The sequence below is a fragment of the Chelmon rostratus genome, chromosome 13 (genome assembly GCF_017976325.1).
Source record: "Chelmon rostratus isolate fCheRos1 chromosome 13, fCheRos1.pri, whole genome shotgun sequence".
NCBI classification, from domain to species: domain Eukaryota; kingdom Metazoa; phylum Chordata; class Actinopteri; order Chaetodontiformes; family Chaetodontidae; genus Chelmon; species Chelmon rostratus.
In genome coordinates, this window is record NC_055670.1 from 15,294,632 (window position 1) to 15,320,853 (window position 26,222).

The 26,222-nt window shown below is 42.0% G+C and overlaps 4 protein-coding genes across 6 annotated transcripts; 2 read left to right on the forward strand and 2 right to left on the reverse strand.

Annotated features, from left to right (window-relative positions):
- The first annotated feature begins 550 nt into the window (after positions 1 to 550).
- Positions 551 to 3,035, forward strand: LOC121615995 (zinc finger protein 678). 2 transcript variants are annotated; one of them, XM_041950570.1, is made up of 2 exons: positions 551 to 692; positions 1,065 to 3,035. In XM_041950570.1, the coding sequence occupies exon 2, from the start codon at positions 1,073 to 1,075 to the stop codon at positions 2,105 to 2,107; it is 1,035 nt and encodes a 344-aa protein (XP_041806504.1). In that variant the 5' UTR covers positions 551 to 692; positions 1,065 to 1,072; the 3' UTR covers positions 2,108 to 3,035. The 2 variants fall into 2 exon arrangements, with proteins under 2 accessions (XP_041806504.1, XP_041806503.1); XM_041950569.1 differs by having other exon boundaries at positions 1,020 to 3,032.
- prmt2 (protein arginine methyltransferase 2) lies at positions 2,146 to 8,297 on the reverse strand. Its single transcript, XM_041950568.1, has 9 exons — positions 8,100 to 8,297; positions 7,793 to 7,990; positions 7,217 to 7,378; positions 5,900 to 6,064; positions 5,537 to 5,712; positions 4,410 to 4,539; positions 3,902 to 4,038; positions 3,635 to 3,809; positions 2,146 to 3,428 (listed from the first exon to the last, which is right to left on the reverse strand). Exons 1-9 carry the CDS (start codon positions 8,184 to 8,186, stop codon positions 3,396 to 3,398), a joined length of 1,263 nt encoding a protein of 420 aa, XP_041806502.1. The 5' UTR covers positions 8,187 to 8,297; the 3' UTR covers positions 2,146 to 3,395.
- A 1,135-nt stretch (positions 8,298 to 9,432) lies between these two features.
- On the reverse strand, positions 9,433 to 13,131 carry ercc1 (excision repair cross-complementation group 1). Of its 2 annotated transcripts, none has more exons than XM_041951167.1 (9): positions 12,989 to 13,131; positions 12,339 to 12,608; positions 12,030 to 12,133; positions 11,741 to 11,840; positions 10,689 to 10,765; positions 10,347 to 10,446; positions 10,082 to 10,153; positions 9,850 to 9,918; positions 9,433 to 9,761 (listed from the first exon to the last, which is right to left on the reverse strand). In XM_041951167.1, the coding sequence occupies exons 1-9, from the start codon at positions 13,046 to 13,048 to the stop codon at positions 9,699 to 9,701; spliced, it is 915 nt and encodes a 304-aa protein (XP_041807101.1). In that variant the 5' UTR covers positions 13,049 to 13,131; the 3' UTR covers positions 9,433 to 9,698. The 2 variants fall into 2 exon arrangements, with proteins under 2 accessions (XP_041807101.1, XP_041807100.1); XM_041951166.1 differs by having other exon boundaries at positions 12,339 to 12,758.
- A 1,430-nt stretch (positions 13,132 to 14,561) lies between these two features.
- Positions 14,562 to 25,472, forward strand: si:dkey-67c22.2 (uncharacterized protein LOC792544 homolog). Its single transcript, XM_041951350.1, has 10 exons — positions 14,562 to 14,702; positions 18,271 to 18,366; positions 18,600 to 18,804; positions 18,962 to 19,038; positions 19,143 to 21,029; positions 21,357 to 21,765; positions 22,008 to 22,504; positions 22,733 to 23,220; positions 23,396 to 23,488; positions 24,178 to 25,472. Exons 2-9 carry the CDS (start codon positions 18,339 to 18,341, stop codon positions 23,468 to 23,470), a joined length of 3,666 nt encoding a protein of 1,221 aa, XP_041807284.1. The 5' UTR covers positions 14,562 to 14,702; positions 18,271 to 18,338; the 3' UTR covers positions 23,471 to 23,488; positions 24,178 to 25,472.
- Positions 25,473 to 26,222: the final 750 nt, after the last annotated feature.

Here is a 26,222-nt window from a genome sequence, read left to right on the forward strand (position 1 = left end):
AAACTAAGGATGTTACAACAGCTCCGGAGTTCATAAAGGCTTCTGATGTCCAGCCCTAAAAGCGCACGCTCTGTGTCAACTGTCCTCGTTTCTTTCGTTTTCCACCCAAGTGCCATTTTGAATGAAAACGAAACGTAAGGAGGTGCCAGTATTACAGCTGACTAAGGATTGTTTCTGGTGCTTTCTCCAGTGAAACGAAACTATTGTTAGTTAGAAGTTGTCATTTCCGTGGATGAGTATCTGCCCTTCAAATGGCCCATGCATAATGACAATGCAGAAGTCCAACCATAAAACCTCACTTTTATGCCATCATATCGTTGAATTATGTGAACCGTCATCTGCACACATCGCTCTGATAATGCAAGATCATTAAAACAACCCTTCACCGGGCGTGATTCGTGCTCAACTTAGTCTAAATGTTTTTGTGTGCCTGTGTGTTTTTGATCATTGTTGCGTCTCCTCCGCGGCTCATCGCGCCGGTCAGTTCCTCCGCCGCTCGCTAGATGGTGCTGCAGCCTAAGTTCGAGCAGGAAAAAGACACCCGGCAGCTTCTCGAAGGGGAGCGCAGGAGACGAAAATGAGACCCAGCGATCGCTCCGTCGCTATCTGGACGCGTTATTGTGATATACAGGCTGACCGCGGTTATAAAATAATCTGAATACATGCACACTTTATTAGGAAGAATGAACACGGTATGTAAAATCTTTGTTTGTGCGCTTTTGCTGGCATCCACGTATAACCTCTTCATTGTTCAGCCTGAAGCAAGGCCTACTGTTCAGTCCAGCTGACTGGCTGCTAAGCTAGTGTGTTTTCACTGGTTCACTGCAGATTCGCATGCCGATTGTAGTCTCTGCTGGGCCAGTTCATCCACCTCCGTGATCAGATTATCTTTAACACAGTACGGCGTCAGTGATAACAAGATCATCCGTGATTTAGCCTTTATCTTAATAGTAATAAAGCTGATGACACGGACCTGGCACCACTGTAAAACATAAACATTATGTGTGTATCACTTTCAGATGTGTCAAAGAATGAAACCCCCTCCTCTCCCACTGTGGTTGTAGACAGCACCATGCTGGATAAAGCCAGTGATAAAGGCCAGCAGACTGGGCGCTGCTCAGACTGTGGGTGCACTTTCAGCCTACCACAGCCTGACTCTGACCCAGAGTCAGCCAACACGTCAGCCTCTCCTGACCAGCAGCATGTGCACAAGGCAGACAGTCCTTCTAAATGTCCATCCTGCCAGGCGGGCAGCAGCCTCCCGAATGGTCGGCGTCCACACCGGCGCATCCGCCTGGACCCTCACAGCTGCAGCCTGTGCACCAAAACCTTCATCTCCTCCGCGCACCTGACCCTCCACCTCGCCTCTCACAACAAGGAGAGGAAGTTCAGATGCAGCACCTGTGGCAAGTACTTCCATCAGTCGTCCCACCTGATGGCGCACAAGATAATCCACAGCGGGGACAGGCCATTTAAATGCCCAGAGTGTGGCAAGACTTTCGGCCGCGCCTCACATCTCAAGACCCACCGCCGGCTCCACACAGGCGAGAAGCCCTTCAAGTGCACCTACTGCGACAAGTCGTTCACACAGAAGGCCGGGCTCCTGGCACATGTTCGTCTGCACACAGGGGAACGGCCATACAAGTGTGAGCAGTGTGGTGAGGGTTTTCGCTCTTTGTCACTCCTGCTCTCTCATAAGGCTGCAGAGGCTTCTGGGCAGGCCAAACCAGTGTCAGTACCAGCACTCAACCACCCCCAGAAGACACAAAGTAGCCCCGAGGATCTCAAGTGTGGCGTCTGCTGCCGCACCTTTGTACGATCGTCATACATCAGGCTGCACATCCGCCTCAACAAAGGACAGAGGCCTTATCACTGCAAAGTGTGCAACAAGACTTTTGTCAAGCTGGATACGTTTGTGAACCACTGTGATAAACACCTGAGGCAGAAAAGGGATAAAAGCAAGGAGGTGAAAGACAAAGTTGTTAAACCTCCCCTGTTTGTCCCACTCTCCAGCCCTCCTTCTCCTGAGTCCTCACCCACTCAGCCTTTATCCTCAGAGGTCAACACACGCTCCAGAGCAAAAGCAAAGAGTAAAACGGAGCCATGACTAAAAGGAGTTCGTCCACTGTCACGACACAGTTCTGCCACAGCACAGAAGAACACATGCAGAGCAGCAGTGTGGCGTTTAATGTCCTTTTCAAATCTCACCTGCCACCAGAAGAACAAACTAAAAGTTACGGTCTCATTTTAAATTAAGGTGCACATATTCACCATTAACTAGTTGCTTGTTAGCATATATATTAGTAGCATATTGACTCTTTATTAGTCAAAATAAAGCACTTATTGAAGCCTTATTCTGTTGGTTAGGCTTAGGGTAATAACATTTAATAATTTCCTTACTATCAATAAGCAGTAATGAGGTTATTGACAGAAAACTCTGTTAATGGTCTTTTAACTGCATAAAGGAAGAGCTTTATAATGACATAAAAATCCATTATGCTTCTGATATGCATGCTAATAAGAAATTACTTAATTGTGAATATGTGTACCTTAATATAAAGTGTTAACAAAATTCCATTTGCAAATTATCAGACATAGGGACAAAGTCCCAAAATACTGTTGTGTGATTTATATATTGTATCAACATGAGTTTACTAATTGTACAGTTATTTAATTAATTTTATTGTTGTTGATTATCTTTGTTAAGTTTGACAATGTTGTTTTTAAGGCATATTTTAGCTGTCAAAGCTAATAAACATTTGTAACTAACATTTCAGTGGCGTATATTGCTCAATCTAATCTTTGAATATGGGGAAAAGTATAGTACCGCTAACCATTATAAGTCATGGTTAATCTGTTGCTCTCTTAAAACCATACAAGCCTGCTGGCATGTGTAGCACTCATAGGAAGTACAAACAATGTAAATGAAATGGCTATTGTAAAACAATATGCACATGGAGTAAAAATAAACATAAAAGCTTAATGTGGAGGACTGGACTCTTACTTTGTTGCACCTTGAGGCCACAAATATCTGTTAAAACTGTTTGTCATTTCAGTGATCTGTTGCTGAAACAACACTTATACAAAGACACTTTTTCCCCTTAGCCCAATGAGCATTCAAGTCAAAGTAACAGTAATGTCCACAGGTCATTCATAGCATGTTACTTCTTCTCTGGTTCGTGGTGTGCTGTATCACCTGGACCTGCAGTTATCAGGTTTAACACTATCAGACTACATGTCCAGCCTGCTGAGCTTCCTCTGGCCATGACTTTCACTGTAATATGACAGTCGACTTCCGTCCAGGTCAGCAGCAGCTGACAGCTGATGCCTCATGACCCTGTCACACTGTCTGATGACTGTTTTTCTGTGGATGTCCACCGCTGATGGAGAATCTGTCACCTCCACATGGGGAAACTCTTTGTCCCAACCTATGGGCAGAACAAGCACAAAACAATAAGGACAAGTTAAAGGTGGAATTAGGACTCTTGGGAGGCTAATAAATGTCACATAGCATGAGAGTGATAAACGTAACCACAATGATATAAAACATGATAAAACAATATAGGTGGTATCAACACTTTATGAATATAGTCAGTGAATCCCTCAGATAAGGACAGCGTAAAGTGAGGTTTGCCTGGCAGTTGTCTGTGTCCTCTGCACTGCTGTTGATGTTCCACTGCAAGGTAACAGTCATGTGGCGTCTCCACACAGGGTTCCTGCGCAGGACCACGGTTCCACTGATGGAGTCTCCGGCATACACACTAACTGGCCTGTCTAACATGAAAAGGGTCTGCTTCCAGTGTGTCGGCCTGAGGAGAAAAGAGTCTTTTTAATATGCTGCTGTTAGTAATTAAACTGTTCTTTGAACTGCACAGCAGAGTCAGTGTTTCATGCGTTTTACTCAGAGTAAGGTCCGGTGTTCAGCTCCACGGTTGCGCCTCCTGTCTCCAGGCTCTTGAAATGAACAGTGAACCAGGCGGTGAATCCATGGAACACACCAGACTTTTCAGCAGAAAAATGAAACTGACCCTTCATTTCCTGGGAAATGAAACAGAGCAGTTCTAATAGTTACCAAGTCCACCTTGTATGGGATGGAGCAATTTATAATAATAGTAATGAAAACAAAGTTTTTTTGTATAGCACATATCAAAACCAGTGTTAAAAAATGCTTGATATATAAAATGCACATAAAATAACAATAAAACACACTATAATGTATGAATCAACAGGCAGGCATAAGGAATATAAGGGGAATAAACCTAAAAAACATTGTATGATTAAAAAAACATAAATAAAATGTAAAAGTAGGTGAATTAAAACAGTGTAACATGAACAATAAAGTACAGTGCATTGAGTCAAGGGCAAACTACAAACATAATTTTAAAATAATAACCAAACTCACGCAGTACCTCCAGGTCTTTGACTTGCAGAGTGTACATGTCCAGGCTTATGACATCGCAGGGAGCGGTGAGGCAGTCATCGGGCTCAATGAGGTGGCTGAACTTGGGCTTGGTGAAGAACTCCTGCTGGGCCAAGGGCCTGCAGAGAGGACATGTTATTCAACACCATGAGGACTCAAGAGGGAAAAGGACAAATAGAATTTAAGCACACTTAATGTAAAATAAGGAAGAAACAGACAAGAACATAAACAATTACAGGGTTCTGTGAGTGTATGCCTCAGTAGTTTTAACCACATAGAGTAGTGATATAGTCTGTATTGGAATAGACAGACAGTGTTGGAAACCAGTGTACATTATGAAACTGTTCATGCATTTCACAAGTCACAACTGTGTTTACTGTTCACAACTGGCTGCCAAAATATGGATTACTACATTACATTTATTTAACTGATGCTTTTACCCAAAGTGACTTAGAATAAGTGCATTCAACCATATGGATACCAATTATTATATGAGTATTACCTGTTAGAAGTGGATAAAATAAGAACAGTAGCCTCAAATTCAACGTAGTCTCACACTATTTGAAACTGTCAGAGCTGCCCTGACTCAATGATAACTGCCACATTTTGTTGTGCTACAACAAATATTCCTATTTTATAACTTTTAGTTGTCTTATGATCCGTGTTACTCTTCACTAATACAGTTTTTCTGTGTTTGATACATATATGTTATCACAGCTTTGTGAAGACTCTCTACTGCACTACATTATTTGCATGTTTTTGTCTGATTCACCAGAAATTAAACATGCAACTTTCTGGTCTGTGTATCATAATGTTAATTCTTATATGCAAGACTTAACATTGTTTACCATCAGCAACTTGACTGAGCTGGTGAAGGCAAAGAGTGTGCACATGTGCTTGAGTGTCCTGGTTATGATAAGCTTTTCATCCTAGTTATGTGATGGGGATGTAAACACCATATTCCCTGTCCCGAGTTCATTCTCAACTGCTGAGGTCACTCAGTCGGTACAGAAAGTGAAAATTATATGTAATGTTGTGACCCTGTTAGTTCTGAGCAAGCACAAAGAAACTGAAGAGAGACAGGACAACTGAGAACAGCTGAGTAATGACCCTTACTGAAGAGGAGTGAAGTCCAGGCCATAGGGCTGCTCCCAGAAGGCCATTTTCTCTGCATAATAGCTGTCGGCCTGACACGGCACAAGGGTGAGGGCCGCAGACGAGGGCCACATCACGCCACCTTCCCGAAGCCAGCGGTCCCTGGCCAGCAGAACTGACTCAACCATGAACTCGAACTAGACCAGAGGAAGAAGAGACAGAAACATGATGTAGTTAATACAACCCCGAATGGAGCTGAGAGTGGAGGAGGATGATGGGATCCAATAAAGCTGTAATAATACTGAGGTAAAGATAAAACAACATCTTCATATAATAACTTATTATTTTTATTATTATTTAAAGTATCAGCAGTGTCATTATTACCAGCAGGCAGTTCCCCATCCACTCGGACACCAGGATGTCCACCTGCTCTGGTAGCTCGATCTCCTCAGCTCGTCCCTGGAGCACCGTGACCACTTCCTCGCAGCCGTTCTGCTTCACCAGCTGTCTGGTGTACTCTGCCATGGAGCTCGCCTCCACAGCATACACCTACAATACCACAGACAAACACCAGCATGCTGCTTATACCATGCTGCAACCCTCCTTGTCCAGTAGATGGGAGCAGAAGTACACTAATGTTCAATACACAGGACATCTGTGAGTAAATTTCAATAGTTTGGTGTATTATACAGAGATTCTGTTCTTCTGACTCAATATATTTCTCTGGATGTTCTGGGAATCTTGTTATCACTTGAGATGCACTCAGAGCTTTGAACAGATTCTAACACTCTGAGGTAAGAATTAAGGTATGCACACTCATGTCATGTTATGCAAATGTGGTCTAATTTTTAAAAACATTTTGGTGTTTAACATTCTCACGTTTTAGATGACAGTTTTGCCAGATGGGACGACAAACTGTTGAAGGGAAACGCCACTGATTTTACACTTCAAAGTCAATTCAAAATCTGTTTGCATAAAGCCTTTTGTGGCACCAGAGGGAGCTGCGCAAAGTCTGATAATTTGTCTGGAAAGTGTCAGCTGGGACTGAAGACTACAAGCTTGAAAATGGAGAGAAATCTGGGGTTGAGGAGTTAGAAACACCCTCACCTTACTCTTTCAGTTAAATTGTGGGTAGTGTAGCCATGAGGTTTTGACAAGGAACGAAAAAAAGACAATGTGTGATTCTGCTGCATTGATTTAAAACTTAAAAAAAAAAGAATTGTTGTGTTTTAATATCCTTATAATTAGCTCTTTATATGTAAAGAGGGAGTGCATCCTCCTCCATGGAGTCCGCTATGTTGCACCGCCATGTTTCAACAGTTGCTGAGCTCTGAAGAGCACCTTTCATGTTATTCGTGGCCTTCTGAGGCAAGGGGTATTTAGTCGGTTCCAATCTGCAACCTCAACACTAAATCCTTCACACTGGTTCTTTAATATATGCCTCAAAAATCAATGAATAAACTTCAACAAGCCAACAGATGACTTGCTCAAATATAACATGGAGAATGGTAGGCAGCTTGACCTCTCTCTCTCATAAATGGAAATCCCTCAAAGGGGATTGTACCTGAACTGTTCTCCTATGAGGTATCAATCCCTCAACTGTCTGTACAGTGCATACAGCATTACCAGCAGCCAATGTGTTTGCGTTGACGAGCCTCAATGTTTGTGTAACTTCCCCATCAGCCATATCGTTGACATTACCACTGAGGGTTGTGCCAGCTGAGCGCAGAACAGGCTGATGATGCCAGTCCCACAGCCGAGGTCCATCATCACCTTATTCCTCAGAGAGGCACTGTTACTCAGGATAACCTGCCGATAAGCCTCAGTGCGGCTCTTGTCAGACAGCATCTCCAAGTGAAGCCTCTGTTTTATTACAAAAAAGAAATGCAGAGTAGCATATTAGTGTAACATGTGACAAGCCATGACACATACAGCAGTCAAGACAATATTGATGGTTTGGCATGTTCTTGTATAGAGACCTCAAGCGCTAAATAAAGATGACATTATGAAATAATAACAAAAAAGTAAAGCAACAATCACATAACTGTGTCCGGTTTGCTGTGATTGACAAAGACGGTGTGGTGAAAAGTGGCATTTTGAAATAAAATGTCAGTGTGAAATCAAAACAGACAATTCATTATATATTTTTCTGTATTTATTCATATGAATATCTATTATAGTGAGTCTTAACTCTTCTGCTTTAAACTGTCTGCACGTGCAACTTGAAGATAACTAGGCTGTGACATGCAAAACATTATGACCCTTTAAACATCTGACCAGTGTTCCGTAACTGCCAAAGTATTCTTCATCTTGCCATGGGTCCTCCAGGGAGGCGTCCTCCTCCTCCTCCTCCTCCTCATGCTGGCGCAGGTGACCGGCAGGGACATAACCTATGACCTCGTGCAGCTCTGCCCACCACCACTCTGATGAAGGCTTGGCGTGCACGAGCAGTCTGTCCCCGCAGCTGAAACTAAGCTGCGGGACAAAAACAGCACGGTTAGAACTGAACTAGCCGCCCGGCCTCTAACTTTCCGGTCAAAGCGTGTAGTTATTACGCCGCCAGACGTCTGTGTGAGTCTCTAACCTGGTCGCTGCCACTTCCAGTGAAATTAGACAGGGCAACGTACTCTTCAGGAGATGCATCATCCTCAGCCTCTTTCTCTGTCTGCATGTCTGACGGCGGCTGCTTCGACTCGCCTGCTGTTTAGTTTCCTGTAGGAACAAGTTCGTGAGAATACACGGTGTCTCTGTTAGTGAAGAAAAAGCTGTGTACTACACTGAAATGAGCGGTAAAAAAAAACAAAACACCATCACCACACGCCAACTGACGAACACTTCCTGTTTTGACGTCAAGTTAGCGTGCCTTCACGTGTTGTCGGAAATATGTGAAGCAGACGCTAGACATCAAGCGTACAGAGGTGCTGACAAGAGAAGCACCTCTGTTGAGAATGGAGCTCTTTACAAACATGACTCTGGATTATCTACATATGATTATGTTAGCATGCAAAAAACTTATGCCAGTGTACTGCATTTTGCATCGCGTATTAGACATCTTTGTTTTTTTAATTCGTCATTTGTTTCGTCTTCATTATTTCATATCACATACTTTCTTAAACATTTTGTCATCAGCCAATTGTATTTCTTAAGTGTCCTCTCTGTTACAACAACGTAACTTAAACCATATCTTAAAGCACTGAAAATAATTGTGACTGGTAAAGTTGAGATTGGGGAATCTCGGAGGATCACCTAAAGGCAGCACTGCGCTCTGGCGTGCTTCTTTTCAAGATTTTCTGGTAGTTTCGTCTTCAAACAAGGAGATCCACTGATATTTATTTTAAGATAAAGGAGTACTGCTTTCTTCTTCATATTCAAATCCATACATCACTTATTATAAAGTAGATCAGTAATGGGGGGCAAACACCACAAATTTGTATTTATTCTCTGGACTTTTTTCCATTTTTTATTTCTTGGCTGAACACCACAAATTTTTATTTATTCTCTGGACTTTTTCCATTTTTGATTTTTTGGCTGAACACCACAAATTTTTATTTATTCTCTGGACTTTTTTTCCATTATAATATGATAATTTGACCTCTATGTGCCTAAAACAGTTATTGAAGTGAAACCATGTGAGAAGTTTACAGGGGAAATGTATCTTTGGTGGAACAGCTAACAACTAATCTATAACATGAAAAAGGGCTGTAAGAGGTCACGAGTCAAAAAGGATGGGCTTTAACAATGTATTATATTTGAAAAGATTGTGTCTTTTATGTAATAGACAAAGTAACTGGTAAGTATAGCAAATATACATAATTATGCCTAGATTTTGTGAATAAGCAAGGCATTTTAGCACTACCTTTTCTCATTTAGAACAAAGAAAGCATAAGAAAATTCAGGCATAATAAACTGTATAAAAATATTACAAAATGTTTATTTTCATAAAAAAATGAATTCAATAATGAGCAAATGATATCACAACACAACTCAAGCAGTTGAAGAGTTCACAACACCCATAGCAGTCACATTTTACACATTTCTTTCTTCACTTCATTAAATGAGGAGTGTTTACACTCTTTAATTCAGTCATCTGAGGTGCGTTTATGTGTTTGCAAGCTAGTCAACCTGACGACCAACATTACAGGTTTCTTTCCTGAAGCATGTCACACATCCTTGGTAAGAGGTTTCAGCTGTCTTTTGTCTTTGATTTGAGGAAGGGCTTATGCAGCACATCATAAAGTCGCCTTGCCTGCGAGCACAAAACATTACATGGTCATTTAAGTAATGTTCCATCTACTTTCTGTATATTCATATAATGCACATGTATTTTTACTCACTTTTTGGGGCCCAAGGCCTGGACAGAGAACCAAGTCTTCCTTAGAGGCACTGATGATTCCTTCTACAGACTGTAAAAAAAAAAAAAACATCATCTCAGTATACTGACTAGATCATTCCTGCTGAGAACATCACAAAATTAAATTAAGTAGGATGAAAGCTTAATTCAGAGTACAACATCAAAGCAACCTGTGGATATGTCTGAGGATGAATTTTCCCTGCGGTGGTACTCACAGAGAAAGTGGACAGCAAGGTAATGGCATCGGTCTTGTTTATAGATTTCACAGTGGTCATGCAATCTGTAACCTTCAAAACAAACCAATTCAATCAGCTCTATATTGTTCAGACTGAAAAGCACTGCAAGACTTTACCTATGGCTGCATCACATTCAGTCATTTACATTATAATGTCTTCCTTATCTTTAAATTGGCAAAATTATGAAATTAAAAATAGCAATGAACCTCAAAATCTTTAAATAGAAAAAGGTTATACCACAAACCTTTGACAGATAGTCTTTTTCAACTTGCTCCTTCAATATGTCTGCTGGTTTCTTTTCATATGACTTGTACGTTTCCAGGTAACGCCCTGCCTCCTCTGGACTGCAAAATCAACATGAAGGTGAAAATATTAGGAATGTTTACTTATTTATTTCAGAAGACATCAGCTACCCACTGCAAACCCAAAGGTTCATAACATAACAAGTTCAAAAAACACAAATATCACTTTTGAGGTGGCAAGGCCAGGATCATGTGCACAAAGAGAAGCAAACATTTAAACCAGAAAGTACACTCTCTTTTATGTTTTCTGTTCAGTCTTCTTAGCTATATGTTGCAGGTCTTACCTCCAAGCCAAGATGAGAGTGCAGTCAGCCATGATGCAGATGCGAGCCAGCTCTTTCAGTGCATGATGTGGATCTTTCTGTGATGAAAAATCAAAGCCAGTGAGATAAAACACATTAATTCTTAAATCATAAATGGAACTTGGAGCTATAAATTTGTTGCAAGTGGAGATGTCCTGCTTTCTTATTATTTTTACCCCAGTCTGAGTCTTTTTCAAACAGTATGTACTTTATGTCAACTCTGGTATTTATATTTTCCTACATACAGTACCAAAATGCCTCCACCTGCAAACTTCAGGCTTCAAGTACACCACTGGTAGTGAAGCTAATTCAAATGAGGCGAATTACACTGACAAATTAAATGTTCTGCATGGATAGCTTACATTACAGTTCTCCTTAAATGCTTTGTGTAGGCTGTTCCATTTTGTTAAATGTAACATTTCTCAATGTTTGTAGTAGAAAAGTACACTACCTACCTGAGAGCCATTTTAGTTGAGGAGGTATTTTGTGACTATTTTTGTTATCAATTTGCTTTAAAGCCGATCTTTGCAACTAGCATTAAAAGCTAACTAGGTGTGTTCAGGGGTTTGAATTTAATCAAGTCATATAATTTGTCATTTATGATATTTTTTTAAAGAGAAAAATATATACCAATTATCATACCAAAACACTGAAAAAGTGCTGTATATTAGGAACAATTACTAGTTTTTCACAGTGTACCACAGGAAGTGTTTGACATCTCAGAGCAGATGCCATAGTTTTAAATTATGAAAAAGCAAGCAAGCAAACAAAAATCAGAATTTTATCAGATGTGATACACAGATATCAATCAATTAAAATATGTCTTCTTTGGATCTGATAACAAACCCCAAGACTGGGTCTGGACCCCCCCGTACTTGCAAAGTTTGATAAATACAGTGCTAACAACCAGAATACTCCCTTGCTGGAGTTAAGACACAGATGTTTGCAAAATATTCCACTTTCAGCTGTGTGACTCACAGAATGCTAAATTAATTAATATAACTTGTCAATGTCAAGGTCACTTTTTTACTTACCACATCTACTTGTACTAGTAGTACTCGAAGGGTGAAAGTCTGTCCAAGCATCTTGAGACGATCGTGGACATAGTTTGGATTGAGATTATGATACCTCAGACTTTACGACAGACCCAAAACCAACAGCACAGCAAAGAAAAACATACAAGAGAGAGAAAAAAACATATTAAAAAATGCATCGCCACTCTTGCGCATGAAACATTAAAAGATCATTAAAAAAGTGTGCACGACAATACACTGTCAGGACTGTGTCTTCTTGACACTGTCTTCTTGAGGCACAAATACCCACCTGAGGAAGAGAGCACAAGTTGTCTGGCCTAAGACGTAGTCTGGTACAACATCTCCAAACTCCCAGGGGACACTCCTCACAAACTTCAGAATGGGATTTCCCCTCTGAATTATAAAAATATGTATGTTTTTATGTAAAATACAAGCCTGAAATGCCTCAATGCGTACTCGTTTACTTTGTAATGTGATTCTGAGTGGGAACAAAAATGTGCAGAGAATGGATGTGCGGATGGAAAGCGTTTATAATTTCCTGCACAAACCTACACCTGCTGCTGCCAAAGTCACGAGCCATGTGCAGTTTCATGCATACCTGCCGAGGACTGACAATAATGCTGCTCCCAGACCCAACTGGTTTCGGACCCAGGCTGAGGGTCGGGTCTGAGCTTTGACAGTTCCCCTCTCTCTGGTCCGTGCCAGCCACCTGCGTCTGCTCACTCTTCTTACCCCCTTCAGTCCCTTTGGCACAGTTCTGAGCTGCTTCACAACCACCTGGGGCAGACGACACTGCAGCTGACTCACTTTGCTTCAGGTTGGTAACTCCAGCACTTTCAGTCCTGGGCAGTTTGGCGGGACACCCTTTCTGCGGAGGAACAGCCGCATTGTTTTTACTCTGGACGATGTATTCTGCATAGGACAAGGGCTGGGCCACGGGTTCAGAAGCTGGCTTTGCCGAAGAGGACGTTGAGGTGTTTTGTCCCCCTTTGAATGAAGACTGAAACTGCGGCTTTGGCTGGAATACAATCACATGGAAATGCTGTCTGGGTGTCGAAACTTGTGAAAAGAATCATGAATCACAATCACGTTTTAGCAAGCTATTCTGACCAAAACTTGTTAAGCTATTTAAAAAATTGATGTTGAAAGTTGTAGTTGCCAGCTGAAACGCTAGCTAGCTAGCCAGCTAATTCCTAACCGCCGTAGAGAGACACCGTTAGTGTTAATTCTGGTTGGCTAAATACAAACCGGTGGTCTTTCTTTGGTGAAAGCGGAGTCGTCCAGGTTGATGTTAAATCTCTTCTGCATTTCTTGTAACTGACAGTTACATTACAAGTAAACACATGCCACTGACTGGTGTTACTTCTTGTTACGGTACTCACTAAGCTCTCGCGTACTGACAGGTAGCGTGCCTGCAACAACAAGAAGACTTCCGATCCGCATCCTTCAAAATAAAAGCACAGCCTTCAAAATATTAACTGACAAGAAAATGTAAGGTCCAGTGTGCAGTTTACACAAACCTGATGTATAAACTTGAAACCTAGAATAAATTTTCCACGTCCACGTCTAGTTGAACTTTTGAATTAAATTAAAACATATTTGCATTTTAATTTATTCTGTTTTTTTCAGCGAGATAAAAGAAGTAGGTGAAAAACCATAGCTATCAGACACAGATTATTATTCAAAGCAGAGTATTTGTATGTTTTTAATCATGTCAGAAGTGGATTCCATTTACTGGAACAAGGCATGACAATTGAAAAACAAAATTACAGTACTTTAGAATGATAGTTGCTGTCCGAGCACATTTCTTCAAGCTAAAACAAGAAAAACACTTTCTGTCCAGATGTTTCTAAATACAAGCATAAATTCTCCTCGAACATGCATCATTTTCAACAGAGAAACATGAATAGTCAACTTTTGTACATGTTTACACCTGACAATGAAAAACACTATTCTAATTCATGTAGCCTTCTTAAAGTTAGGGTTTCTCACTTGTGTCTTGTGATAAAGAAAACAACAAATGTATTTATTGTGCAAAATACATTGTATATTAACAACAAAGACTATTGCTTAAATGTGGCCAGTGTTTTTTGTTTTTTGTTTATTTACCATGTGTGATCTTTATTACCATGTGAGACACTCAAACTCTTTTCCACTGTGGTGACTCAGGTAAGGCCAATAAGAAGGTAAAACATAGAGGATGCTTGTGCATATCACATTTTTTTTGTTATGTGTGTGGTTATAACACAGCAACTTTCAAATCATACTGCATGTGAGAAAGTCTCAGACATAAGCATGAACAGCATGACAATTGAGTTTAATAGTCCATGAGAAGAAAATTATTGTAATTTTAGCAACTCCATGCGGTTAAAACACTCCAAAGTTTTCGGATTCTGAGGCAGTTCAGATTTTAATTTTCTGTATTTATACAAACCAAATATATTGCCATAATGTTTGTCTTTTCCATTTCAATGTGACAGCTGAATGACATGTTTTTTTTACGTGGACCAAGATATAAAAACCACAAACCATAAAGATGATTCATAAAGATATCCCAAGTATTTGGATTCGTCAAAAACCTCAGTGTAATTAAACATCTGAGCCTGAATTAAAGTGTTGGTAGAGTAAAAAGACGCAAGAGACCTACGCTTTTTTTGACCTCGTAAACTACATGAAATAGATAAGATAATGCGATAAAAACAAGGAGTAGAGAAGTTGGGCCATGAGTTTGCCTGTCTGCTACCATGGAGCGTGGAGTTGCCTAGGAGACAGTGACGCCGCCATTCAAACCGCGAAGCATGGCATGTCGGGATACCTTTCCCCATCATGGCGGATCAGGTAGTTGGCTAATGTATACGGATAGCATATTCAACGATTGTTTGATTTCACACATTTTAGGACTAACAGTAACAGCCATTGGACAATTTCTACACTGGGACTGCAGCCATCGAATTGAAACTGGGTAATTATATGCTACAGAAACTACAGCTGTGTTGAGCGAATGAACTTTATTGAAACAAGTAGCAGCCAAATGTCCTAGCACAGTAGCTCCGAGTATGCTAGCGGTAATGTCCTACTGGTGAACGAGTTGGCAGTGGGTCGCCGCGTAGGCCGCAGCGTGCAGGCAGCATGTTTGGCTCTTACAGCTTATAGGTTGTCCAACTGGTATGTGTGCACAATAATTTACAGCTTAAGAAATGACGTTTTTGTAAAAAAAAATATCACTCATTGTTATTTTAACTTTAGTTACCGCTAGCTAGCTGCAGTGATCTGTGAATGAATGTCAGGGCTAGTACGGCAGTGCAGGCCCGAGAGTGATTAGCATTATCTAAGTAACGTGTTAATTCAACAGTCTGTTGCTACAATTTCAGGCTATTATCCGCGCAGCTTTGTTCTACATGTAGATAGTTACATTTTTGTGCAACGTAGCGCTGTGGCACAATGTATCGGAAACAGAGAGGTTAGCTTAATGTTAGCTAGCGTTATTTGAAATCTAGAAGAGCCATACCTTTGATGGCTACTTTTAGCATTAACTGAAGCGGTAAAGATAATATTCAATAACTAGCTCTACTTGTGGGCTACATAACCTCTACTACTGGGTGTATTACGAATTTGATATTATTATTTTCGGATATTTATATATCGCTTAGTATTGGTTAGGTGTTTCTAAAAATAAAGCATGTACGTGATTTGAATAAAGTACGTGAGATCGTGGCTTCATTGTCAATGTTTGTGAGCACTGCTTCTCACATGTTACGTGCGTTGTCAGGGCTAACGTTGGCTCTTTTAAAGCGTTGCGATTGGAGGATGGCTACTTTCTTCAGTAAAGTTTGGCCTACATTTTCCTTTTTTAATCTTAATAATATATGTTGTAAATATTACATGTACTTTCATCAGATCTGCATGTACACGATATTATTAATGTTAGGGCTAACAATAACAACATTTGAGTGCTCTCAGTCAATTTTGAATGAGGTTTGATGTTAGGAAACATTGATGTTTTAAATGGTATTGCAACCACCCTCTACAATTAGATATTTACAAACTGTGTTTGCATTAGCAATCAAGCCTCACTGTAGTTTGGGAAACTCAGGTGAAGATATCCAGCACACAACACAGGCAGATCCACTACACAGGGAATGCTATCTTTGTTTGGATTGAAGGGATTCTGGTTGTTTTGTCCTTGTTGCTTATGTCATTGACTGACTCAACCAGTGTTCATATATATAAGGGCTGGTAGACCATGCTTATCTATTACACTTCTGGCCATATCTTGGTGAGTGGTTTTTAGGGAAGGTGTTTTGCCTTTGGCAGCATTAGATGCTTGCATGTATGCATTGAAGATAGTTGATCTGTTAGCAGACACATGCCACTGTTCATTTGTGCCTCTCGTTTTACTTATTTTAATTGGTCAAAATTGTTTCTGGAAACAAGCTGAAAAGTGTGTTTACAAACTGTAAAATCAAAAGCAAAGTTACTCAGTTATCTTCTCAGTCATATTCTGATCTTTGTGCTGAGAGACACTGTTGGTTTATCTAATCATTCGGGTTGTGTGTTCATAGACAAGCTGTCCTTGTTTGCCAGCCAAACTGTCAAGTTGAGCATGAGAGTTATGTTCTTGCTGTTTGACTACAGTGATTCTCAAACTGGTGGATGGGGGATAAGAGCCTTTGCAGGTGGTGTGTTGATGACTAGGGGCAAAATATGGAGTGAAACTGCATAGAATAAATCTGATTTATGTAGGGAAAATAAACTAAGAAGAGTATGCTGATGCAATTTTGCTGACCTTTATTTCACTAAGATAACCTTGGATCCTTTTTTATTAGTTGCTTCCCCAATTGCTGGTAATGATTTATAAAAATTGTGGGGTGCGCGGCATAATTTTTTTCTTGGCTTTAGAATGTGGGCATGACAACAAAAATGTAAGAACCAGCATGTGTAGGGCTGTAGTAAACCAAAGTAAATTGTAGCCGACAAGAATTCTATCCTTTCTTCAACCAATCAAGTTGGTTAATGGGGGAAGTAAACAATCTGCACATTCTCTAGATTAACTTAAAATGTGCTACTTTTGCTCTGATGCAGCCACCTTTCTCTCTCACACACATGCACTGCAACTCTGAATTTATTTAGACTTCAGGAGCTGTATGTGAAAACGCAAATGTCTGAATCAGTTGGAGTGGATATTGAATGGACTTTACCCTGCCAACTCCATAGTACAAAGTCGTAATATACAATTGAGCTTGTGTGCGAATAGAGCAGGTCCTTGTCCTGAAAATTCCTGAAGTGACCTGAAGGCGTCAGCCCCAAGTATGTGGTGTAAAAATGAAATTTTATAATGCCAGAAAATGTTCCTCTGATATCAATATTCATCACAGTGCCTGTTAAGGAAGGACTGGGAATTAGACCAGGTGTACTAGGGGTACAAAGGGGCACAGGAGCACACTGTTGGTACCAGGTTTTATTCAGTATTTATTTTTATTATATGTATTTCTTTTCTGTGCCTCATGTTGGCTGAAACCAGAAATGGATCAACCCCAACCCTGAACCTGTATATCTTCTTGGGAAATTTACAGTCTGTACTGCTGGTTTTAATAATAGAGGGGTTGTATATGACAACAATCCAATAACAGACCTGCGGTAAGTTATGATGTGGAGTTTTTGTTCAAACTTTAGAGAGGTATTGGATCAGCTTCATTGTAATTCTGCAGGCTGTAGTATATCGTACTATGGTTTTATTGAGAGGTGGCTCTAATATTTCTATATATTTTGATAACAGCATGACTGCCTAGCTATGTTGCTCCTGACTAAAGGGGTACCAATTTTAGATAATTCCTCTGTGCCCATCCATCCATTTGGGGAAATGTTATGGGGCTATATATTTTATGGGTGGGTAGTTGCGCTAAGCTATGTGAAGAGCAGTGAGCAGGCGAGCCACACAGGCACAACTTGACTAGTTTTTCATTATAATGTGGTGGTGTGGTTGCCCCACTTGCTCACTTTGATCACCTGTGAGGGGGGATTTCTAGCCATTAAGAGACTAGTTCTTCTTGGTGGACCTTTTGGTGTACGCCATTCTTTGTCTTTTGGTTTTGTTGTATTGTCACACAGATGTTGTGACTGTATTAAAGATAACTTTCAAAAAAACCTGTCTCCCTCTCATACATTGTATGTACATTTGTGCCAAACTAGTAAATGTGATAATATAGTACTTGAGCCAATGTGCTGGCTGGCTGTGACAACATGACTCTGTTAAGGAGCTGGGGCGTTGCAGCCCTGTAACCAAGCTGGATGACAGCAGTGTGGCTCTCCCCTGCTCTGAGTCTGTAGTGGGATACACATTTTAGCACTGCTTGGCACGGCATGGCTAATTCGGACCATCCCTGGCCCACGGAAAACCCCCATTAGAGATGTAATCAAAATGGTGCTACTTACATTTTGCTGTAGAATGGCTTTGAAATCTATACTTCGTCTTGAGTTGGTGTTGCATTCTTTGTTGCTTAAGTTACAATACCTTTTTTTCCTCTCACCAGTCTTGAGTGTCGGAGCAGCACGCTTGTGACATTAAGAGAGCCGTTGTAAATCCAGGGGCACCGGCATAATGGAATGTGCTGTGGACATTCCCTCAGGTGAGTGATGGATAGGACACAATGAAATCTGTGTTAAAATTTGTAACCATTTTGATTTAGTTTCTTTTACTGCTTTTACTACAGATTACAGATTTAGAATTTAGCGTTATGCCTAATGAATGGACGAATCAAATAAGTTGACAAATGATTTGCTCCAAATTTTGTTATGTCATGTCAATACTTGTGATGTACTGTATTCTGTATGATTTCGCTATACTGGCTACCCTTTGCAGGTGAGGAAGAGGCACCTGAGAAAGATGACATGAAGTCCAAGGAAGGAAATGAGCCAACCCACAAGAAAAACAAAAAGCACAGAAAACACAAGAGCAAGAAGAAGAAGAGGAGGAGGAAGGGGGAAAAGGAAAGCAGTTCAGAATCTGGTGCTGATTCAGATGTAGAACCACCACCTCCGAGACCAGTCAGGACCACCAGAGCCAGGTCAGAAAAACTAAAATTACCTTCATAATATTTTGTACCTTACCCAAACTGAAAAAGTGACCTACTTGTGTTTTGTTTGTATTGCACCCCTAAACAAGAAAAAAAATTGAATTTCTGTGAAAATTTTTTTAGTGTTTATATTTCCTTGTGTTTGTAGTGCCAGACTGGCAGCAGCTGCAGGAGCTGGAGATCATACTGGGCTGAAGGAAGAGGGCAAAAGGGATGTAATTACAGGTAGGAGACCCTCACACACTAACACAATTCACATTTCCTGTGAAAGTAAGAGATTAATTCCACAGTTATTTGATATAAAAAAACAACAACATCACTTTTCCCAGATCGCTTAGACACAGAAGGAGATGCAAAATCCAAGAAACACAAAAGACATGCTGCCAAGAAGAAGAAAAAGAAGAGGAAGAAAGATGAAAAGCAGGAAAAGAAATCTCCCTCTCACTCCCCATCTGAAAGCAGCTCAGCTTCAGGTTCTGATTCTGAAGGTGAAGGAGGTAAAGGGGCTGGTGATGGCAAATATTCTCCAGCTACAGCATCTGACCTGCAAGAACCAGTGTCCAAGCTGATTCTGAAAAGCAAACGAGGGGAGGAGAAGGGGCTTCCCATCCTCACACAGAAACCTGAACTGCTCGGGGTGAAGAAAGAGGAGGTATCAGATATGGATGTGTCCCCATCTGGAGAGAAGGGTGGCAACACCAACGGATCAGAAAAGGATATAAGGTCACCCTCTGCAGGCCAAGATGAGATAACAGAGACAGCAACAATTAAGGGTAAGACAGAGAGTAGTCATACTGATGGTGCATTCAGCCATGCCCAGGAACTCCCTGACATCATCCCTAAACAGGAAGGTGCTACACCAAGAGATGACCCAGGCCTGAAAGATCAGGCCAATTCAGTTCAGAGGGCAAAGGTCAAGGAATGCGAATCCTCCAGGTCTAGGTCTAGGTCCCCTTCCCCTTGCAGGGACCCAGACATTAAGAGGTCTGGGTCAAGTCACAGTCTATCACCAACACCTAGTCCCAGTAGACAGCAGTCTGATGGTCAAGCAGCAGCAGCAGCAGCAGCAGCAGCAGCAATGAAAGAGCGGTCAAGAACCCTTTCCAGGTCAACCTCAAAGGGAAAACGTTCTACAACTCCTCTAAAGAGTCGTCAGCCATCACGCTCTCAGTCCCGCTCTCAGTCCCCTAAATCTAGGAGGAAGCCACTCTCTCCATCCCCAAAGTCAACCAAGAGAACTAGCTGTCAGTCCCGATCCACCTCTCGCTCCCTCACCCCCAAGAAGAAGGTGTCAAAGCCTCCAAAGAAGTCCAAGTCTCCTAAACGTCGGAGGAGTTCATCGTCTGTTTCCCCAAAGCGACACAGAAGTTCCCACTCTCCAAGAAGAAAGGTGTCACGATCCCCTAAACGTGGTGGCCGCAGGTCCCCCTCTCTCTCTCGGTCTCCAAGGAGAAGTCGAAGGTCAGAGTCACGTCCCCGTGGAGGCACTAGGCGTTCCAGGACCCGCTCACCTAGACGAGGTGGTGCAGTTGGCAGGCGTTCACGGTCACGTTCCATCACGAGAACCCGTCGTTCCCACTCTAGATCAAGACGCCCTGTTCGTCGGTCTGGGTCGCGGTCACTGGCAAGGCGTGGAGGAGGCAGGCGCTCAAGGAGTCGATCTCTATCTCGACGTAGGAGATCACCACCCCCCAGATCCCGCCGCTCACGCTCCCGGTCAGTCCGCAGGAGCAGGCGGACAAGATCTCGTTCCATTGTAGTCCTTAAGCGCAACCGTCGCTCCAGATCCAGGAGTGCCCGCAAACGGACCAAATCCAGGACCCCACCTTCTCGGCGACGGTCTACGTCTCGTTCACCAGTCAGACGGCGCTCTCGTTCCCCTGGCAGGAGAAATCGTTCTCCACCAAGGGCTGGCAAACGCTCCAAATCTCGCTCATTGTCTCGAAGGCATCGGTCAAAGTCACGCTCACCACTACCTAGCAAGAGGAGGTCCAAATCTCCCAGGAAGAGTGGAAGAAGGTCAAAGTCTAAATCCGTCTCTGCAGGCGTGAACAGATCTAAGTCCAGGTCCAGGTCTGTGTCAAGTGGTGGTGGGTCTGAGAGCTCCTCCCCAGCCAGATCCACATCCTCCTCTCCTGTTAAAGAGAAGAGGCTTTCCACTCCTCAGGCAGAGCAAACAGCATCTGGAGAAAGTGCAGGACTTTCAGCTACAACAGGTCAGACTTTTTTCATTACTGTAACAAACTACAGTCACTGAAATTGATTTTATGTCAGACTTCCATTACAAAAACAAAAGTGAAACTCGACTTTGTTCTCTACAAACTGTCAAATGTTATTTGTATGTCAATTCATTCAAAGTGCAGTATTGAAACTCATACATTGCTCTTACTTATCGACCCAGTCCCAGTGAACATTGATTGTTTAATACTTGCAGTGTGTTGCTCATTCTCAAAATTTCAACAATTAACTCTCAATCCCGCACAAGTATTTGTGCGTCTTTGTAATGTGTCTTTATGCCTTATCATTTAACTTGCACCATGCAGGTGCGTGGAAACCTGTACCTTCAGCAGCTACCTCCAGCCCCCATGCTGGAAGCTCCTCAGAAAAGTTGCAGCCTCAGACGCTTGCCCCCAACGATGACAAGGAACAGAAGGAGCGTGCAAGCTCGGCCAATGAACGAGATGTTTCCAAGTCCAGGTCTGGTTCCAGAGAGCCTGGCACTAGCCCAGAAAGATCAGATCGTTCAGAAGGCTCAGATGAAGAAGAGGAGTCTTCCTCTCCTGTTGCAACCCTCCTCAGGCTCCTCAGCTCCTCGGGTTCGGCATCTCCAGGAGCACAGAAGAAGCGGCTGTCCAGGTCACGCTCACCTGCGGATCGCAGGAAACTTTCACGCTCAACTTCGTTGCCTCGGCGTTCTACATCCAAGTCTGCATCCAGGAAGAAGCAGTCTAGGTTTGTTGTGTGTATTTGCCTGTCTTCTGTGTCTGGTCTGTGGGCCCTAGAAGAGCTTTAAATTAAATCACTATAAGGTCTTGAAAGGTATTAAATATTAAAGACCTCATGAAACAGCGACTTGAAAGTTATCTAATCGCCAGATCCAATGCTCACATTATGCTGCACTAGTAGATGTAATTAATAGTCATTGTTGTGTATGTTTTTATTATTCATCAGCCTCATCATTCACTTTTCCTCAGGTCCAAGTCTCCAGTGAGAAAAAGAGAATCTGTGCGACGGTCTAAATCTCGGAGTCCTGCCCGGCGCCGGCGGTCACGCTCTGCTGCACGGCGTAAGCGGTCATGCTCCAAGTCGCGGACGAGAGTTCGCCGGTCCAAGTCCCGCTCTCCAACCCGCAAGAGGAGATCTCGTTCACCCAACGCCCGTGGGAGGAGGAGGTCCAAGTCCACAGACAGAAGCAAGCGATCCAAGAGCCGCTCCACAGGCCGGAGGAAAAGGTCCAGGTCAGGAGAACGAAGCAGGCGATCAAGGTCTCGTTCTTCTGATCGCAGACGCAGGTCTAGGTCAAGGGGCCGAGGGAGGCGTCCGGCATTTCGCAGCCGTTCTTTCGATAGACGGGACAGGTGGAAAAGGGAACCTAGCCACTCTCCAGTTCTCATTCTCCGCAAACAGCGCCGCTCAGGGTCCCGGACACGACGCAGCACCAGCAAGACTCCTCCACGGCTCACTGAACTGGGTAAAATATTTTGATAGGAACAATCACACCTGAGACAACATTTATAGTTGTGATATTACATTTATGATCATTTACAGTTTTCTTTTGCATGGTTTTGTTTTTAGATTTTTCTTAAGTTTATACTTTGTTTTACTTTTCTTGTATGTTAAATCTTGCTCTATTCCCCCCTCTATCTACCCTCTCTATGCCCTGTTGCATTACTCCTCCCTCTGCCCTCTCTTTTCTCAGATAAGGACCAGTTACTGGAGATAGCCAAAGCTAATGCTGCTGCCATGTGCGCTAAGGCGGGGGTGCCCATTCCTGAGAGTCTTCGGCCGAAAGCCATTCTCCAGCTCCCTCTGCCCACTCCATCTCCTGCTCCACTCTCCTTACCTCTACCTTTACCTCTCCCAATGGGCATGGGGATGCCCAACATGCCGAATATGCCCAACATGGGTCCAATGGGGATACCCAATATTCCAGGAATGCCCAGCATGTCAAACATCACCATGAGTGCTGCTATGGCAAGTATGACAGCAGCTACTATGACAGCTGCCTTGACCAACATGGGTGCCCTGGCGGCCATGCCTCCCCTTGCCCCACTTCCTACCATCACCAACAAGCCTCCCCCGTGCCTCGCGCCCCCAACACCAACCCTCAACCTGGACCACATTGAGGAAGCAAAGCGAAAGGTCACTCAGCAAGCTAACATACACACCATCAAGGAGCTTACAGAGGTAAGTGGGGAGGTGGGAGTGCGAGATAAATGTATAATAAGTTTACATGTTTGCTAGAAACCACGTTGAAAGAAGGATGTTGTAGAGTGACTAATGTGGTTGTTTTTCAGGGTGTTTATGTGCACAAAGGTGCCCAGGCAAAGTAACTGATTTGTCTTGCTCTGTGTTTTTGTAGAAGTGTAAGATGATTGCAAATAGCAAGGAGGAGATGGCCATTGCAAAGCCCCATGTCTCAGATGATGAAAGCTAAAACCACACAGCCATCACGGTAACATTTTTAATCTTAATTCTTCAATTTCTTTGTCAGTCTGTGCCCTTGTCTGTAGTGTTTTATTAATGTCACTTCTGGTATGAAATATTCTTCCTTTTCCTTTATAGCCTTTCCCTTTGGCTTAGCAATCCCACTGTTATCCATCCCTCATTTATATTTATGATTAATTAAGTCATTTATCTGTGACCCATTAAAATACAATCAACCCATTCATTGGTTAGATGGGTTTTCCTTTACCCAGTTCACTTTTCACATTCATTTTCGCAAGTTTAAAGATCTACAGCAACTCAAAGGCCTGCTGGCCATTTGCCTGGTACCTGAGATGAAGATTTGTACCAATATTATTTATGTTATGGTATTTCTTTAATGCCATACTATAGCATCCAACATTGCATGGCTGCAACTTGTCATTGTGATAATGACACTCATTAACTATTTCTGAAAATTCTAAGATACAGATCACTTTTGTGCCAGTTATTTCACTGATGATACAATTATCCCTTGCTTCAGATGGGCTCTCACTGAATTGCTGCTCTGGATGTTATGCATGTTACAAGTCATAGTTATAATGAAACGTAACGTTTTCTGTAGGCATGAACTGATGATTTTGTCATTAAGTGATACAAACAAATTGTACAAAATGCTAGACAAAGTTTGACCTTTTCACTCTCTTTGTCTGCACACAGCCATTCTTCTCAAGGACTTGAGGAAAATGTAAAAAAAACACCAACAAAAAAAAAAAAACAACACACTTTACAGGAGGACCTACCTTTCCACAGTTCCCTTTTGGTAGCCAGATGACCTGACTGAGCCTCATAAACCACCAAGAAGAAGAATAGCACCCTAGTTGTCACAGTTTCAACAGTTTCAGTGCACCAGCCACTGCCCCACTCAGCTCCCCAGTTTGTTTCTTGTTTGTGTGTGTGAGAGAGAGAGAGAGACTGGCACACTGTCACCTGTGATACCACTGAGGAAACTGGACACACTCACATGTGTGCACAGTTTTCTGACTATAGTGAGTGTGAGCCTGTGTGTGAATTGTGCGAGTGTGTGTGTGTATATATAGTGACTTTCACCACCAACTCCTCAGTGATGCTGCTCATTTAAGCAGTCACTGTTGTAAAGACTGAAGAGGAAACAAACCAAACTAACTAGTGGCGCAAGTGTTTTTGTAAAAGATTAGTTTCTCTAAATTTGTTTTACTTTTATGCTTTCTTAAGGGATTGTGTTAAGTGGAAAGTGCTTCCTTGTTCTGCTGCATTTCCCTTGGTTACCTCTAGTCCCCGGTTTTATAAACTAATAATGCAGATGAAGCTTTGGTAGATCCTCATGTGATTTGTTTTTACACAGAGTGACCACATGTTGTGAATCCTGGAACAGAGTGCCAGATAGGATTATTTTGGCGTAAGGGAATAATTGAATATATTGGCTGCAAAAAGAATAAGGTTTTGAACTTTGACTGACACAGATTATCACCTCCATTCACAGAACATAACTAAATTCCGTAAGTAGCGCCCTGGGTGTGATTTTTCTTTCCCTCATTTTTAGATGGCACCGAGCTAATTCTTTGACCTAGTCTTTCATTGGGGCTTTGTTGGTATTGTTTTCAACGTTGGAAACATATTTGCTGTAGGTTTAAATTGATATTTACCGTTTAACACCAGTATTCTTACATGCAGTGTTGTGTGTTTGTATACGATACACACAAAATGTTACCATTAGTTGCTGGGCATTGCAAATTGGGTTGATGGCTGTCTTGGTGATCAGATTGACTGGACCTTGAACCACCAATCTTAGAATATGTCAGTGAATCCATATTTTGTTTCCCTGATATGATAAAGGAGGGATGAAAATGACGTTTCCATTAAACTTCACACTGTCAGCGGACGTAATCGTTACTTGTTTAGAACATTTATATTTGACTGTGTGACTGAATACATGATAAACAATTGGCATTTAAAAATAAACACCTTTGCCTTTGTTTTTCTGTAGCTGTTTACATCATTAAAACATAACTTCTATGGTTGTCTTTTTTCGAAGCACGGCTGGAGAACACAGTTCATGTTATTGTCCAGGCGGTGACAAATTACTTGTAGTTGTTGTTAGTTGAATGAGGAAAGTTTAGTGTGACCCGAACTGCGACATTGTTTAAAGTTTTTGTGTATAAGACAATCAGGTTCTTTATGTCAAGATGCTTTTTTTGAAGAAAGAACTAAAGCTACGAGAAATTTACACACCTTGCAGCGTTGCATTCTACGCAGACACTGAGTGTTTACTACGTTTTGATCGAAATGCTATTGTGTGCGCATGAGATACAGTTTGATCCCACCTTTTTTGGTAAATGTGTGTCTAGGTGTATGTACTCCCATGACTGCATTGGAAAGCTATCAGCACACAACTATGATACGTGTTCGTCCAAGTATACCCACAGTGCATATAGGTGCACACAACTCATTCAGCAACATCGTTAGTGATCCCCTAGATAACAAACAAGCTGTGTGCCAGCTGTTCATATACAGTATCGAAACTTTTCTATAACATTAAGTGACTCTTAGCCATTGTCTAAGGGATTGTTCTGTTGTGTAATTTATTCACATTCATGCATCAACCTCGGACCTTTCAATTTTTGCATTGTCAACAAGCTCTATTATGCCTTCAGGACATACGATTGGTATAAGACATGATTGTCTGGCAAGATGTCAGCAAATGGACTGAGGTTTTTTGGCAGACT

Coding starts and splice junctions, on each gene's coding strand:
- LOC121615995 (XM_041950570.1), top strand. CDS start 1,073: ATGCTGGATAAAGCCAGTGATAAAGGCCAGCAGACTGGGCGCTGCTCA.
- prmt2 (XM_041950568.1), bottom strand. CDS start 8,186: ATGCAGACAGAGAAAGAGGCTGAGGATGATGCATCTCCTGAAGAGTAC. Junction 7,991..8,099: donor CTGGAAGTGGCAGCGACCAG/GTTAGAGACTCA, acceptor TTTGTCCCGCAG/CTTAGTTTCAGCTGCGGGGA. Junction 5,713..5,899: donor GGATGGGGAACTGCCTGCTG/GTAATAATGACA, acceptor CCTCTGGTCTAG/TTCGAGTTCATGGTTGAGTC.
- ercc1 (XM_041951166.1), bottom strand. CDS start 13,048: ATGCAGAAGAGATTTAACATCAACCTGGACGACTCCGCTTTCACCAAA. Junction 12,759..12,988: donor TCACCAAAGAAAGACCACCG/GTTTGTATTTAG, acceptor ATTGTATTCCAG/CCAAAGCCGCAGTTTCAGTC. Junction 11,841..12,029: donor ACTTGTGCTCTCTTCCTCAG/GTGGGTATTTGT, acceptor TCTGTCGTAAAG/TCTGAGGTATCATAATCTCA.
- si:dkey-67c22.2 (XM_041951350.1), top strand. CDS start 18,339: ATGGAATGTGCTGTGGACATTCCCTCAG. Junction 18,805..18,961: donor GTCAGGACCACCAGAGCCAG/GTCAGAAAAACT, acceptor TTGTGTTTGTAG/TGCCAGACTGGCAGCAGCTG. Junction 21,766..22,007: donor TCCAGGAAGAAGCAGTCTAG/GTTTGTTGTGTG, acceptor ACTTTTCCTCAG/GTCCAAGTCTCCAGTGAGAA.